At 47.6% G+C, this 16,384-nt stretch overlaps 1 protein-coding gene across 6 annotated transcripts in view; it reads left to right on the top strand.

The window, feature by feature from the left end:
* The window catches only part of CTPS2 (CTP synthase 2), a 125,865-nt gene that overhangs the window by 77,990 nt on the left and 31,491 nt on the right, over nucleotides 1-16,384 (top strand). For all 6 annotated transcript variants that reach the window (XM_055121475.1, XM_055121474.1, XM_055121472.1 and 3 more), the window contains exons 14-15: nucleotides 1,906-2,002; nucleotides 12,645-12,700. In XM_055121475.1, coding sequence (XP_054977450.1) covers nucleotides 1,906-2,002; nucleotides 12,645-12,700 — 153 coding nt within the window. The remainder of the gene's footprint in view (nucleotides 1-1,905; nucleotides 2,003-12,644; nucleotides 12,701-16,384) is intronic.

Below are 16,384 nucleotides of genomic sequence, written 5' to 3'. Positions count from 1 at the left end.
CATTCAGGATGGCACCCAGCTTTCTGACACACAGAAGGAATGCAGGCATGGACAATAATAGCTTTTTGCAAAAGAAATGTTTTTTGTTTGTGTGTGTGTTTTCCTTTTTAATTGAATCACCGTGAGATACAGTTACAAAGCTTTCATGTTTGAGTTTTGGTCATACAATGATCAATCACTCATCGCTTCACCAGTACACATTCTCCACCACCAAAATTCCCATATTCCTTCCCCCCGCAATTCCATCCCTTCCCCTGCCTGTGTGGCAGACAATTTCCACAGTACTCTCTCTACTATGATTACATTCAATATTTTGACACCAGTCCCACCACCACCAATCAAACCTGCCAAAAAGGCAATGTTAGACAATTGGTTTTGTATTGCTTATTAAGGATAGCATATAATATTGCGCGGCTGCAAGAGCGGCCACATGCTCTAGGAATTCTAAAATTTTAATAATTAGGGTCTGGAGAGATCTCTGCAGCGAGCTGCTCGATTTTGAGATTTATGTGTGTGTCTCTGGATCGTGGCCATGTAGGAGCTTAATAAGTAGCCGGGGGCAGTGTGTGGGCGTCATCTCAGGGTCCCACTGGGGCAGGGGGAAGGAGAGGAACCGGCTCCTTCCCTGTCCCATGAGGCCTGGTGTTTGCCACTTCTGCTCCCGCCTACCTGGACTTTTTGTTGGGTTCTAGAAGATGGCAGCTGCTGGGATTCCTAGGGGCAACTACTTCCATCTGGAGTAGCCCAGCGAAATGGCCTATTGTGAAGTTTGGAGGCAATGCTGCAGTGATCTTCTCAGTTCCGAGATTCGTGTGTGTGTGTGTCTGTTTTTTTTTTTATGAATACATACTATGCTTTTGATTCCGAGCCATGCTTCGGAGAGTCCACAGATTTAGTTCCAAACCACCACCATAAAGCAAGTATGAAAATAAAGCAAGTCGCACAGCGTTTTTCTTTCCTGTTGTGCTTCAACTGTGTACAGACTGTGCCATAGTCTATTGAGTGTGGAATGGCCTTGTCTCTAGAGCAAGCAGGTGCCATGCGGACAAGGTCACCTCAGAGGAATGTCAACTGCACTGTGGCAGAGGGATATTGGCACTTCGGTGTTGGGTATGGTGTACCCCTGAAGCATATAAACATTTGTCCTCTTGTAAACTGATGTTACCTGAATCAGTGAAAAAATATCATTAAAAGGCAACATGCACCAGAGCGATAATACAGCGAGTAGGGCATTTGCCTTGCACGCGGCCGACCTGGGTTCAATCCCCGGCATCTGGTATGGTGCCCTGAGCACCGCCAGGAGTAATTCCTGAGTGCAGAGCTAGGAGTAACCCCTGAGTATCTCTGGGTATGACCCAAGAAGTTAAAAATAAAGCAGCAATATGCCTGCCTTAAATGAATGCAACGCGGCCATGAAGCGGGCCAGTGTTGCTGGGAAATGGTGCTCAGAGCCTGGCTTGGAACAAGTTCACCTGCCAAGTGTTAAAATGTCAATACCTACCTTCCAGTTGTAACCGGGTGATGTACAGGCATGGGGTACGCCTGTCCTTTTCCGCCGGGGTTAGCGGCTTTGCTTCTGGAAAGTCTTTAGGGAATGTGGTGGGTGGGGCATGAGAGGGCGGCTCATGCGGCCGCGCACTGAGCGGGATGTAGGAGCTCCCAGAGCCTAACCTGGCTCTGACAGGTTGTCGTGATCGGGGGAAGGTCATCACAAGGCTCCTCATATGTCTTGGACAGGTGACGAGCAGCAGAGATGGGACCTGCGGAGGGGGGAGGCAGGGAGGCACATGGGACCTTCCTGTGTTGGAACATCCTCCCCCAGCGACCATCCTCCAGAAGCAGAGCTGCAAAGGTGGGAAGGGACAGTTTGACATGATGACAAAACCCATCTCATTTTTTTTGAAGGTGATTGACATGCCAGAACACAACCCTGGCATCATGGGCGGAACAATGAGGCTGGGGATCCGAAGAACTGTTTTCCAGACGGAGAATTCGCTTTTGAGTAAGTGTCCCGGGCTTGTGTTGGCTCTCCCTCTCCTGCTCCCCTCTCATTGGCCTCGCCTCGCCCTGCCTCCCTCTGCCAGCAGACTGTCCCTTCAGATTTGATCTTGGTGACCACCCAACCCGCTCTGTGAGTTTGACAGTGACCCTGGGGTGCCCTTGGACAGGCAGAACCCGATTCAGACTCGGTGCTTAGGGATCCTGCGTTCTCCCCACTCCATTAAAGCAAACTCTCTGTTTAATTGCTTCACACCTGCCTGGTTGCAGTGACTACTGTGAATTTCTTGAGGGGTAAGTCAGGTCCGTTTTTTGGGTGGATGTTTCTCTCCCAGGTGGTCCATCGTGGGGAGAGGAATCTAGAATGTAGCTTGCCATCTGCTCTGTGCTGAATTTTCTGCCACCGCTCAGCAAATTCTCACTTCTGTGGTCCGTTCCCCATAGATGATTACTATACTGAATGGGAATAACGGTAGGAACAGACCAAGCCCTGCATTCAGCTTCCTAAATATCTCTTGAGTGCCTGCTCTGTGCCATGCGCATTGAGCTCCGTCCACGATCTGGGGGTGGTTGGGATGTCTACTACAGGACCTCACCTGCAGCAGAAGGGGTGTGATGGATGCAGCCAAAGATGCTGGAAGGGCGGGGAACGCAGCTCTCTGGACCACCCCGCTCCGTTCCTTCTCAGAGCACTTGAGAAGAATGCCTTTGGATTTTTATTGGTTTGGGGGCCGCATCTCACGGTATTGGCAGCTGGGGAACTGCTCCTGATGGTGCTGGGACACACGTGCCAGGGCAAAACATTTGCTCTCTCCCTTTGAGCAACGTCCCTGTCCCCTTCTCAGTGCCTTCTCAGTTCACAGCAGATGGCGACCAGAAATGTATGTGATTGTCCCTTAAAGATGCTAAGCCATTTCAAAGCAATAGAAACTTCCTAGCAAGAGTTAGGTTCAAAAAAGGAAAAGTTTCAGGAGCCAGAGCAATAGTACAGCAGGTAGGGCATCTGCTTTGCTTGCAGCTGACCCGGTTCAATCCCTGGCACCTCATACAGTCCCCTGAGCACTGCCAGGAATAATTCCTGAGTGCAGAGCCAGAATTCATCCTGGAGCATTGCCGGGTATGACCCCAAAACAAAACGAAACAAAAAGGGAAAATTTTCAGTTTAGACTCATTTTTCTGCTTTCTCTGGATATGCAAACATTGTTCTCTTAGTGGATTTTTGTTTATAAAGAACCTAAGAATGTGGGCTGGAGAGAGAGTACATGGATCAAGGTGTTGGCGTAGATTATAGCCAACCATGGTTTAAGCTCTCTAGCACTACATGCCGTCCTGAGCACAGAGGCAGGAGTAGCCCCTCAGCACCACCAGGTGTGAACCAAGCAAACACTTGACCTTTAAATGTTATTCAAATACTTTGAAACTTTATTCAAAGGATGGTCTGACCAAAATATGTTCAGTGACAAATTTAATGCTCTAAAATTATATCTGCTTTCAAATATGCAGTGATGATCATGCCAGCCTTTGGAAAAAGGACCTGTATTTTAAAATTTTTGTTTTGGGGGCCACACCTGGCAAGGCTCAGGAGTTACAACTGACTCTGTGCTCAGCGATCACTCCTGGCAGAACTAAGCGCCCTCCCTGCTGAACTATCTATCGCTCCAACCCCAAGAGCCTGTATTTTATTTTATTTTTATAAAGTTGTTCACAGTCATTTATTACATTCAGTATTCCCACACCAGTCCCACCACCATTAAACCTTCCCACCACCATTATTTCTAATTTTCAATCACCACCCAAGTCTGCCAGGGCCTGTATTTTTAAAATTAGCCCCTTAACCCCACCCCCTGCTCTTTCCTTTCCTTCCCTCCCTTCCTCCCTCCCTTCCTTCCTTCCTTCCTTCCTTCCTTCCTTCCTTCCTTCCTTCCTTCCTTCCTTCCTTCCTTCCTTCCTTCCTTCCTTCCTTCCTTCCTTTTTTCTCTGGGCCACACCTGGCGGTGCTCAGGGCTTACTTCTGGCTCTGTGCTCAGGAATCACTCCTGATGGTGCTCAGGGGACTATACAGAATGTGGGGGTTTCCACCTGGGTCAGCCACATGCAAGGCAAGAACCCTACCCACTGTACTACCACTCTGGCCCCTAAATTGGTTCTGTCTTGATGAAAACAAGATTGAGTAAAATTTTGTTTTACTACAGACTGGGAATGTGATTCTGTGGTAAAGTGCATGCCTTCCATGCATGAGACCTGGGTTCGATCTCTGGCACAACACACACACACACACACACACACACATTTTTCTGTACAGCAGAGATAAAATGAAGCTGATCATTTTTTAAGAATTTTAAAGACTCCACTCCACACCAAAATTTGTTGCTTAGTTCTTATCTTTTACTTATCTTCAACATTTTAATTTTTGGTTTGGGGGCTATGCCTATCAGTGCACAGGCCTGCTCAGTTCTGTGTTCACTTGGGGGACCATCTGGTGTCAGGGGGATGTGCCTACACTGCCTGTGAGATAACTCAGTCTGGGTGGAAAGCATGTTAATGGTCTTCATTTTGGGCCACACCCCCTGGTGCTTGGGGGACCTGCAGTGCCTTTAACCTGAGGCTCCTGCGTGCACAACATGCGCTCCAGGCCTTTGGGTGAACTTTATTTTTAATTTAAACTTGACTTACAGTTCTGGAGAGATAGTGAGGGGCATAAGGCGGTGGCCTTGCATACTGTGCACCCTGGCTTGATCCTTAGCACCAGATGTAGTCCCCTGCCTACTACCAGGAGTGATCCCTGAGCACAGAGCCAGGAGGGAGCCCTGAGTACAACTGGTGTGGTTGAAAAAACAAAACAAAAAAAGAAATTATAGGACAGCGATTGCACTACTTGAAAGTTACTAGAAAAACAGAAAAGTAGAGAGTTTTTTTGTTTGTATTTTGTAAAATAGAGTACTCAGTAATACTCTAGAGCTAAAGAAATTGTTAGACATAAGGGCTGTATTTCTAGGTTGATTATACTGTTTTTTTTTTGGGGGGGGATGGCTTTGAGCCACATGGGGACCAGATGTGGTGCTGGGGATGGAACCTGGGTGATGCTATTTATATTTATCAAGAAAAGTTCTTTCTTCCCATTTGTCAGTGTGTTTCTTAAGGGTAATGGAAATTATGAGTGTCATTTTAAAAAAAAATGTTGAGGCACGATTGACAGCTATAAACTTGAACCTGATTAATGTATACAATTTGATGGGTTGAATTTGAGTTTTCTTTTGGAGGGGTTCAGGTTCGGGGGCTACACTCAGCAGTTCTTGGCTCTCCCTGGCTCTGTGCTCAGGGGTTACTCCTGGAGGAGCTTGGGGTGGGGCATGCAGTATCAGGGATTGAACCCTGGTCGGCAACATGGAAGGCAAGTGCCCAAATGCGAGTCTTCTGGAGAGTTCTGTCTGAATTGATTGGAGATATCAAGTAATCTGGGTAAAGTACTGCGTATCACCATCTGATCTGTCAAAAACGTGTTCCGGGGGTTCACTCCTGCTCTGTGGGATGTGTTTGTGTGTGTGTCTGTGTGTGTCTGTGTGTTCTTTTCCTGCAAAGGCTTTTTATTTTAAAAGGCCGGATGGTAGCATGTAGGGACCTGTCGAAGCTGGTTCAGTTGTCATTAGAAATTAAATATTTTCCTAGCCTCTTTATCTCAAACCCTTCACCTAGGTATTAATTGTATGTTCCGGCTCTTCCAAAACTTCATACGCCAGGCTTAGTTTACGTGTAGATTTTATTTAAGTCTGTGTTTTTCATCGACCTAGCTTTCATGTCTGTTACCTGAGCATATAGTGTTTAGTTAAGCAACCATAATGTACTGGGATTAATTGCCTTGTTATATACATTTCAGGTGGTTTCTGGGCATTTTGTGAGCAAAAAATGCTGATGTTGCCTTCTTGATAGGCTTCGTTGTTTGAATTGTTTCCGTCAGGTTAATTTTTAGGAGTCAGACTATTAGGTCAAAGGGAATGAACACTTTTATGACCCATCATTCTACCGGGTGGTTTGAAAGGAGAGGTGAATCAGTTCATAATGACGGAGCTTGTACTGTGTGTAGTGTTCTGCTTTCTCTGTTCCTTTTTAATCTTGGGCCACACCCAGCAGTGCTCAGGGGCTACCTCTGGCTGTGCTTAGGGGACCTTTGGTGCTGGGGCTTGAACCTGGGCCTCTTATGTAATGTGAAGCATGAGCTTCAACCCCCTTGAGCTACCTCTCCGGCCCTTTCTAGTCTTAGCTAGTCATTTTGTTTTTTCTTTTAGCTCTCTTATCAAGGACAAAAAATGGACCCTTGATTATTGTACTTTACTTGGGATTTCTTTGCATTTGTGTGTCTGTACGTCCCTCCCACTGGTTGATCTACTGATGTGTTTGCTCTTGGCTTTCCAGCCCAGCACTTAAACATGGGCGGTGGGGGGCAGGGGGCGATTTTGCTGCCCAGAGTCTGTTCCCTGCAAGGTCTAAGTCAAGGGTCAGTCTGTGTTTTCAGTAAAAGGCCGCATAGTAAATGTTTTCAGCTTTAGGGCCCTGCGGTCTGGGTCCCAAGTACTCAGCTCACCTTTGTGGGGTGGAAGCAGCCGGCGGCGAATCCGTAAACAGATGTGCGTGGCTGTGTTCCAAGAACCCTTTATTTTAGGGCTCTGAAATGTGAGTTTTATGTCACTTTCATGTACCATCAAATACATTTCTTTGTTTTTAGCCATCTGAAAATGTTACAGCAATGGCAACAACAAAACTGCCAAGTGTTCTTTAACTCCTCGGCAGAACACAAGTCAGAGGAGTCCTGTTTTGCCTCCAGGTGCCACGGTTGGCGGTGACCAGGCTGGTCACCCCCATGGAGGCAGCTGCTCTCCTGGGCGGATTCAGATCCATCTGACTGTCCACTGCCTGCCTCAACATCCCATTTAGTGGCAGAGTAAGGTCAAAGGGCTTTCAGAATTTAGTGCTCTCACTGCTGTGTTTTCAGCCCGGAAGCCGAGGGCTCAGAGGTGAGTGGCATGAGGTCTGTCGGAAGGGGTCATGGCCGGGGAGCTAGTACCTTGCCCGGCAGGTCGGCGACTCTGCGGTGATCCCAGCAATACTTATGATCCTCCGAGCACCTCCCCAGGCTCACGCCTGAGCACAGAGCAAAGGACTCGCAGCTCAGCACTGCTGAGTGTGGCCCCCCAAGCCCAGCTCTTCATCCCCAAAGAGGCCCAGCCGGTCCTCAAAGGAGTTTCAGGGGCTGGAGTGATAGCACAGTGGGTAGGGTGTTTGCCTTACATGCGGCCGACCCCGGTTCAATTCCCAGCATCCCATAGGGTCCCTGAGCACTGCCAGGAGTAATTCCTGTGTACAGAGCCAGGAGGAACCCCTGTGCATCACCAGGGGTGACCCATAAAGCAAAAATAAAAACAAAATAAAACAAAGGGGTTCCAGTCTCTCCCTGGAATCCATGTCCTAGCCCTGTAGCCACCCCCATTTTAACCATTCTCCAAAATGGAACTCTTGCAACACACCTTTTACCACGGTTAAACTCATCAAGTGCTCTACCCTTCAGAGATGTGGATTTTATCCCATCTAAATTACACTTCAATTAAAGAAAACACCATTTATCTGTGAAGGTAATCATAGGACTTGTCTCCTTTGGGTGACACCAATTGCTTGATTGATGGATTCATTAGCTGCTTTTTGAAAAGCTGGGAGCAGTGGCACAGAGCAGTTCATTGGGAATGGGGTGGTTTGATGAAGGAGACATCTCGAGATGGTGGGCGAGGCTCGGGTGAGCGGAGAGCCAGGAAGCCCAGGGAAGAAGTGGGTTATTCCAGGCCTGGAAGACCCCCAAATAAACCATATTCTTTTGCTTGGGGCTCTCAGACTGAGTTAGTGGGCACCAAGTGAAGTCCAAAGCAGTTAGAAGAGGGTTCAGAGCTCATTCCAGAGATGAAGTTGACAGTGGCTCCCAAATATTATTAGTCCTAGCCTTAATTTGGGGAGAGAGGTCCCAGACACGATGCCAAGACTCCAGGAAGGGAAGGGAAGCAAATCTTGGATTATGTCCACAGTGGTTTTCTTTTTGTTTCTTCTTTTCGGTTTTTGGGCCATCCCTGGTGGTACTCAGAAGGGTTCCCAGGGGTGACCCCTGCTTCTGTGCTCAGGGATCACTGCTGGTGGGCTCAGGGGGCCTTCCGGTGGGGGAGGGGCTGGGGATCAGCAGCATGCAAGGCAAGCCCTTCTCGCTGTACCATGTCTCTAGTCTCTGGAATAGTGCGTGCGTGTGTGTAGGAACGCTGGTGGGAGTCTCGGCGTAATGGCCCTGCACCCCACTGCCCAGTGCTTCAGGAGTCTCGGTGCCGTAGACGAAACTGCAGAAGGGGCATGTGGAAGCGGCCCAGGAAAAAAGGGTGCCGGGGCAAGGGTGTGCTCGTAGCACTTGCCTCTTGCAGCTTCCTGGCCAGGGAGCGCACGTGTCCGGTAAGTCGAATGGGAAGGAAGTAGGAATCCCTGTAAGGATGTATAGACAGCTGGGACCAGCTTCCCAGGATTTCCCATCAGCCTTCTGAGAAGACAAGCCTGGTGGCCAGGACAGGGCACGGGGGTCAGGAAAGTGGTGTGCAGCCAGCAGTGCAGCTGGCAGGGGACCAGCAGTGTGAGGGAGCCGGGTGCCAGGGTGCATGGCATCCTTCAGGAGAAGGCTGTGGGGAAGGACCCTCTGCGTTTCCTTCTAAGGAGGACTTCTTGATTCTGTGTTGTTTTGTGTTTGGGTCCACATCCAGAGGTACTTGGGGTTTACTCCTGGCCCTGTGCTCAGGGTCACTCCTGCTGGGGCTCAGGGGACCCGATGGGGTGCTGAGGATTGAGCCCAGGTCAGCCGTGTGCGAGGCTAGCACCCTCCTCGCTGTCCTAGCACTTCACCTCCACTTGCTTCGCTTTTACTCCAAGAGCAAAGGTCTGACTTCGGAGAGAACAGAGGCTACGAGGACCCCCATGAGTCCCTAAGTGCTGGGAAATGCAGAGTGGCAGAATGTCCAGCTGGAATGAGCTGTGTGACATGCGGGGATGGCGGCGCTCCCATTCAAAGGCTGGAAGCATCGCTTTGACTCTTCCTTTATCTCTTCTGAGCGCTGCCTCCAGTTCCTGGCGCGATGAGATTGTCAGGAAGTTTAGGAAGCACAGTGCTCGCAGGGCTGTGATTGGGTTCATGAGGCGATTGACAGAACAGTTTAGAGGTCACCAGGGACTGGGGGATAGTGACTGTCCCTGCCACGCAAATTTGTCATGCTGAGACATACATTCTAAAAGATGCACCTCCCCACGCATGGCTGGCAGAACTGTTCACTTCCGCTCCGGGGGTTCAGCGCTGGTGCCCTCCTCACTGGGCCAGCAGTGGCCCAAGCACCTCACCCTTGGGAATTAGCGGAGAGACACCACACAGACACATCAGAGGCGACTCCGAGTCCCAGTCTCAATTCTGGGCTGTGCAGCTCCTTTCTTGCCCTGTGATGATCTAACTGGAGGATATAGTGCTCGCGAGGGCGCGGACATGGGGGTGTCAAGGTCAGTGCCCAGCCCTGGAAAAGCAGGACTCCAGGGGGCCTGTCACATTGGAAATGGGAATTAGTCACGTGGTCTTAGGAATGGGGTTCCCTAGGCAGTTTTGGGGAGGTGAGCCTGATGGTGGCCGGCGGTGCACGCATCCCCTTAGTCTTGCAGTTCCTCTCTGACTCTCCACCCGCTCATATGGATTAGCTGGAGGACGCAGGAAGCAAGTGTTACAAATGGGGTAACAGTGTTAGATGAGGGGAAACAAACAATGATAATGAAGATAGCACTGTCACTTTTTTGTTCGTTGGTTTGTTTGGGGGCCAGACCAAGTGGTGCTCAAAAGTAAATTCTGGGGATCAGAGTGATAGTACAGCAGGTAGGGTACTTGCATTGCATGCAGCTGACCTGAGTTCGATCCCCGGTATTTCATATGACCCCCCCAAGCATCACCAGGAATAATTCCTGAGTGCAGAGCCAGGAGTAACCCTTGAGCACCACTGGGTGTGACCCAAAAAAAAGCTCCTCCCCCCAAAATTTATTTTTTAAAAAAGGCTCAGGGCTTGAGGGATGCATTTTCACAAGAAAATTTAGCTCAAAGCAGACCAGGAAGAACAAAGTTAGGGAAAGGGGAGGTGTTTAGATGCTTTAAATAAATTAGATGTTTTATAACAATACAAGAAATGACATGCTAAACTCACAAAGTAATGAGAGAGGTTATGGCTTGCTTAGAAGGTCCCCGTTCTAAGCACTTTTGAAGCAATTAGGACATAATGGGATTCCTCCAGTGATCCCTCTCAACCGCTAGGGAACCCAGCTGTATTTTCCAGAAAAGAATCTTAGCAAACTTAAATCACTTGCCAAGAGTTCAGACTACCAAGTCTGAACTCTTGGTCACCTTGTTAAACTACATGATGACCCTACAGAGCAGACGGAGAAACCCAAAGAGTTCTGCCTTGTCAGGGGTTCTGATGGCTTTAGAAGTGTCTTGTGGGAGGTGAGCAGGGACTACAGAAAGTCCAGGTTCCACTCCTGGTTTCTGAAAGCCAGTCTCAAGCTGTAAGCCTTGCCCAAGGAGGAATATAAACACAGAATCCTCTTTGGACTCAGCAGCTGGACCAGTGAGCCACCTGAATCAGTAGCAGTTGCGCTGCGCCTCAGGTAGGGAGGTAGTTAATTTGGAGTGGCATAGACGGGCAAATTGACCAGCTCATCAAAGAGGTAACTGCTGTCGTGGATTGTTGGATTTGAAGTTCCCATTGTGGATCTTCTAAATTTTCAGGAGAATCTGAGAATCTGAGGTTCGGTGGGAAACCTGAATTGTTATTGATCGCTACAAGTTTAAAATTTTCAAACATGTTACCAGACACTTACACCCTGGGTAGAGTGTGGGAATCTGTGAATTAGACTAACAACAGCCTTGCCACGTAACCAGAGAACACTCACTGATGCTTGATTAGCACAGGACACACTTCTGGCAGTTTTAAAAGGGGATCAGATCCAGACTGGGGTAGCTGTTGAAAGATCGATCGTTATGCAAAACCAAGGCAATTCTTCCCCCAGAAGGAGCTAATGAAGCCCACGAGGTAGAGATTTCCGCCTGTTGCAAATGCTCTGGGTGATTGCTTCTGGCCTCTGCCTCTAGGAACCGCGGAGTTGAGGTGGAAGGTGAGACTCGGAAGGTTTTGAATGGGACCTGACAACTTTTGTGTGATGGCTTCTGAGAGAGCGAAGATGGGAGAAGAGGGGTGCTTCCTTGGGCAAGGGGCCCTAGTTGAGGATAAGAAGTAAACAGGGCAAGGGGAGGGCCCAGAGGAGCAGGGATCCGGGAATGGGGTGTCACTCAGCTCCCCACTGATGATAGATCTGCTGGGATGTAGATTAGGAATGAATGCCAGGTTGCCAGGGGTCCTGGGATAAGGAGTGTGTCAGGATGGGAGAGGGAGAGGGCCAGGCCAAGGGCCCCCACACACGGGTCCTTCGTGATGGATGTGTCCTTTTGGAAGCGTTCCTGCAGCAGTGGACATGTCCTTGTTTCTATTTTCTGGGGTAAATTATTATTGTTATTAATATATGGGCTGGAGCGGTAGCACAGTGGTAGGGCATCCGCCTTTCACGAGGCCGACCTGTGTTCGATTCTTCTGCCCCTCTCGGAGAGCCCGGAAAGCTACCAAGAGTATCATGCCCACATGGTAGAGCCTGGCAAGCTACTTGTGGCGTATTGGATATGCCAAAAACAGTAGCAACAAGTCTCACAATGAGAGACGTTACTGGTGCCCGCTCAAACAAATTGATGAGCAATGGGATGACAGTGATTAATATGTGTGTGTGTGTGTGTGTGTGTGTGTGCATGCATGCCAAGGACGGAACTCGGGGCGTCACAGATGCAAGGTTATGTGCTTTACCACTAAGTAGCATCCCAGCCCTAGAGTGTATTCCCTTTTCATTTCTTGTTCGATTTTATTTCCCCCTTCCTTCCTCTCCACTGCTGTTCTTGCTGCTGCCGTGACCCAGAATTACAGACTTGTCGGGTTGTGGTGCTAGAACATTTGCTTGTGGTGTTCACCAGGGTCCTGCCGTAGGGTTCACACATCGTTTGTTCTGGTACTGGCACACAGTGAGCTGCTGTGCTCCAGAAAGATGTTCCCTTGTGGTGTCAGGGGTCTAGACAGCAGCGTCACGTGGACCCCACCCAGCTCATGGAGGCAGCTCCGGGCATGGGACAGGAGGCCTCACGGTTGCCAGGCAAGTGGACTCTGAGCCAGCCCCTGGCGCGTGGGTCGAGATGGAAGGTCAGCTGGCCGAGTGTTAGGACGCGCGTGCATCTCCGGTGAGGTAGAATGGCATGGGTCCAGAGGCGTTGGGGTCACAGTGGAGCAGCGGCCAGGGCCGCACTGTGGTCAGCCTGCACCCCGTCATCACTATCGGATGCATTCTAGGTGCGGAAAGGCCATGCCAGACTGGCCACTGTCTTCCCGACTCTCAGAGAGAGGGGGAAGAAAGTCTAGCTTGCTGCGCAGAGACGGTGCGTGATCCAAATCCCTGTCCATGCGTGCCACGGGGGTGACACCCAGTTTTCATCTCCCTCTCATTTCTTTTTCCAGGAAAACTCTACGGGAGTGTTCCTTTTGTTGAAGAAAGACACCGACATCGTTATGAGGTATGGTCTCCCCACTCCCCTGCCGTGTAGTGTGAGGGATGGATGGGCTCTGGGAACGGGCTGGGCCAGCCCCATGCCTTGGAGCTCCTAGCCCCCCCCCCCCCAGGGGATATTCACCTTTTCAACAGCAAAATCTTTTCTTTTTTAAAAAATAATTTACTTTCCGTTGTTACAATAATGTTAGTATGGATCGATGAACACAGTTACTGCATCCCACCACCCCCAGTGTGCCTTGTACCCTCCGCCAATGACCTGGTGTCATCTCCAGAGTGATTTTCTACCCACCCTCCTTCTCCCCAGCATCCGGATGTCTGTGAGTTTTATATTCTAAAACCAAGAGTGTCTCATGGTACTGTCTGTTGTCTTGTTTTATCTCTGTTTCACAGATGGAATTATGAATGAGTGAGATCAGCTGCTATTTGTTCTTCTCTTTCCGGCTTCTTTTGTTTATATGATACCCTCTATGCTAACCACATGATTTCATCATTTTTGGGGGGAGGGCCACACCCAGTGGTGTTCAGGGGACCATATGGGGTGCTGGGGATCGAACTAAGGTCAAAATGTGCAAGGCAAACACTCTACCTGTGATACGCTTTGGCCCCTGGTTTCATCATTTTTTACAGCTGCGTAGTACTCAATTGCGTATATCTTTTCGAGTTTCTATATCCATTCATTCGTTGCCAGACTCCTGGGTTGTTTCCATACTTGACTATCATGCTAAGCATGATGAGCATAGGAGTGTATATATCTTTTCGTATGAATGCTTTTGTGTTTTGGAGGTAAGATGCTTAGAAGTGCTGGGTTATATGGAACTTCTGTTCTTCCTTAAAAAACAAAGCCAAACCTCCATACTGTTATCCAGAGAGGCTGACTCAGATGACATTCCAATTAACAATGATTGAGGGTTCATTTCTCACCAGTTCTCAGCCAGCACTGTTGTTTTCCAGTCCTGTGTTTGTTTTTTGTTTTGGTCTTTGGGTCACACCCTGCAGTGCTCAGGGCTAACTGCTGGCTCTGTGCTCAGGGATCACTGCTGGTGGGGCTCAGCAGACTCTATGGGGTGCCTGGGATCAAACCTGTTGGCCATGTGCAAGGCAAGTGCCCTACCTGCTGTACCATCACTCCTGCCCCTCCAGTTTATTGCATTGTTCTGATTTGCATTTTCCTGAGATCAGTAATGAGGAGCATCTTTTATATGCCTTGATGCTGTCTATCTATACATCCTCTTTGAAGATGCATTTACTCAAATCCTCTGCTGTTTTCTTTTTTAATTTTTTTAATTAGGATGCTTATAGAGCTCAAGGACTGTTCTGGGTGCATTTCCCAGGGGTCGCTCCTGCCAGTGCTTGGGGAACATGTGGTGCCAGGCATTTACCTTGGGATTCCTGCATGGAAAGCAGGCGCTCCGACCCTTTGAGATATTTCCCTAGCCCGCAGTGTGGTTTGATTGATTTTTCCCCCATATAGTTTTAATGCCTGACACTTTTTTTAGTAAAGTCTAAAATCAGGTAATGTTATGCCTACATTTTTTTTCCTTTTCATGGTTGCCATAACTAGTCCAGGTTTATTCCACATAAACCTTAGTATATTTTGTTCTATTTCTTTAAAAAATATGGAATTTGGCTTTTGGTCAAATTGATATTTTGACTATATTAATTGTTCCCACCCATGCAAGGAATACCTGTTTCTTAATGTATCATTCTATATCTGTCTTGTAACTTTTGTTCTGCAGGTCTTTTACCTCCTTTATTACATTTATTCCTAAATATTTAATTTTTTTTGCTTTTTGGGTCACACCCGGCGATGCACAGGAGTTACTCCTGGCTCATGCACTCAGGAATTACCCCTGGCAGTGCTCAGGGGACCTTATGGGATGCTGGGATTCGAATCTGGGTTGGCTGCGTGCAAGGCAAACGCCCTACCCGCTGTGCTATCGCTCCAGCCCCGTTACCTGCTATTTTTCTGGTTTCTTTATGAAGGCCTGTATCACTAGTAACTTCTCTCCTCGTACCACTTTTGTTGCATCTCATGCTTTCTGGACACTTGAGTTTTCATTTTCATTTGTCTCTTGGCAGTATTTAGATTCCATTTTAGTTTTTTGTTGTTGTTGTTGACTCAGTGGTTGCTAAGATGTGTATCATTTAGTCTCCACATATTTGAGTTTTTTCTGGTCTTCTTTTCCTGGTTGATTTCAAATTTTATGGTGTCGGGATCAGAAATTATTGATATTTGTTTTGTGTTCCACCATATGGTGTGTCATTTTAAAAGTTTTGTGTGTACTTGAGGGAAAAAAGTGAAAATTTAGCTGTTTGGGGGTGAAATGTTTTATAAACGTGTTAAACCCATCTGTTCTAGTTTTATTATTGAAGTCTATTGTTTCCTTATTTATTCTCTGTTTAATTGGTCTTTTCATTGGTGAAAGTGCGGTGTTAAAATCTCTTACTATTGCTGTATTGCTGTCAGTTGCACTCTTTAGTTGTATTAAAATAACTGTCAAATGGGGGCTAGGGTGACAGTACAGTGGGTAAGGTGCTTGCCTTGCACCTTGCTGACCAGGTTCGAACTCCGGCATCCTATATAATCCCATGAGCACTGTCAAGGAGTGATTCCTGAGTGCAGAGCTAGGAATATCCCCTGAGCATCACCAGGTGTGGTCCAAAATAAACAAACAAAAATAGCCAAATGTATTTTTTGCTCCTTTACTTGGTGTATATATATTTATAAGTATTATATCTTTTTAAATTAATTCCTTAATAGTTAAGTAATGTCTCTTCCTATCTATTATCTGATCCAAGTTTAGCTACATCTGCCTTTTTATTGATTTTTGTGTTTTAGGAGTTTTGTTCTTGTTTTTGTTTTGGGACCACTGTTGATGGGCATAAGGTCTCCTGAGCAGATCCAGGTGTGGTTCTAAAGTTCCAGTGAAAACCCAACCAAAAATGGTCTTTTCTTTTAGATTTTCAACCTTTTACTTTTAATACATATAAGCAAAAATGTCAGATTTTGGTTTTTAATCCATTCTGTCACTTTATGACTTTGAATAATTTAATTTGGACCATTAGCATTTAAGATAATTCTTGAAATACAACTCTTTACTGCCATTTTATTTAGTTGTTTTTTGTTTGTTTTGGTGTTTTTTTTTTTTTTTTGCTTTTTGGGTCACAACCAGCGATGCTCAGGGGTTACGCCTGGCTCTGCGCTCAGAAGTTACTCCTGGCGGTGCTCAGGGGACCATATGGGATGCTGGGAATCTAACATGGGTTGGCTGTGTACAAGGCAAATGCCCTATCCGCTGTGCTATCGTTCCAGCCTCTTAAGGTGTTTTCTTGATTTGTAGTTGTTCTCTTGTTTTTCAAACATTTTATTCTTCTTATACTTTATTACCTTGTACTTTTTGGGTTAGGTTTCAGTTCCTTATGTTTTTCTTCTGTAGCCTTTGTTTTGGACTGAAGGAATAGCACGGTGGGTAGGGCATTTGCCTTGCACACGGCCAACCCTGGTTCAATTCCTCCATCCCTCTCGGAGAGCCTGGCAAGCTACTGAGAGTATCCTGCCCACACTGCAGAGCCTGGCAAGCTACCCGTGGCATATTCATATGCCAAAAAACAATAACAAGTCTCACAATGGAGATGTTACTGGTGCCCGTTCGAGCAAATCGGTGAACAATGAGATGAAAGTGCCTTT

Source organism: Sorex araneus, chromosome X, assembly GCF_027595985.1.
Source record: "Sorex araneus isolate mSorAra2 chromosome X, mSorAra2.pri, whole genome shotgun sequence".
Classification (NCBI taxonomy): domain Eukaryota; kingdom Metazoa; phylum Chordata; class Mammalia; order Eulipotyphla; family Soricidae; genus Sorex; species Sorex araneus.
Note: the sequence above shows the minus strand (reverse complement) of the source record. Positions and strands in the feature narration are given on the sequence as shown.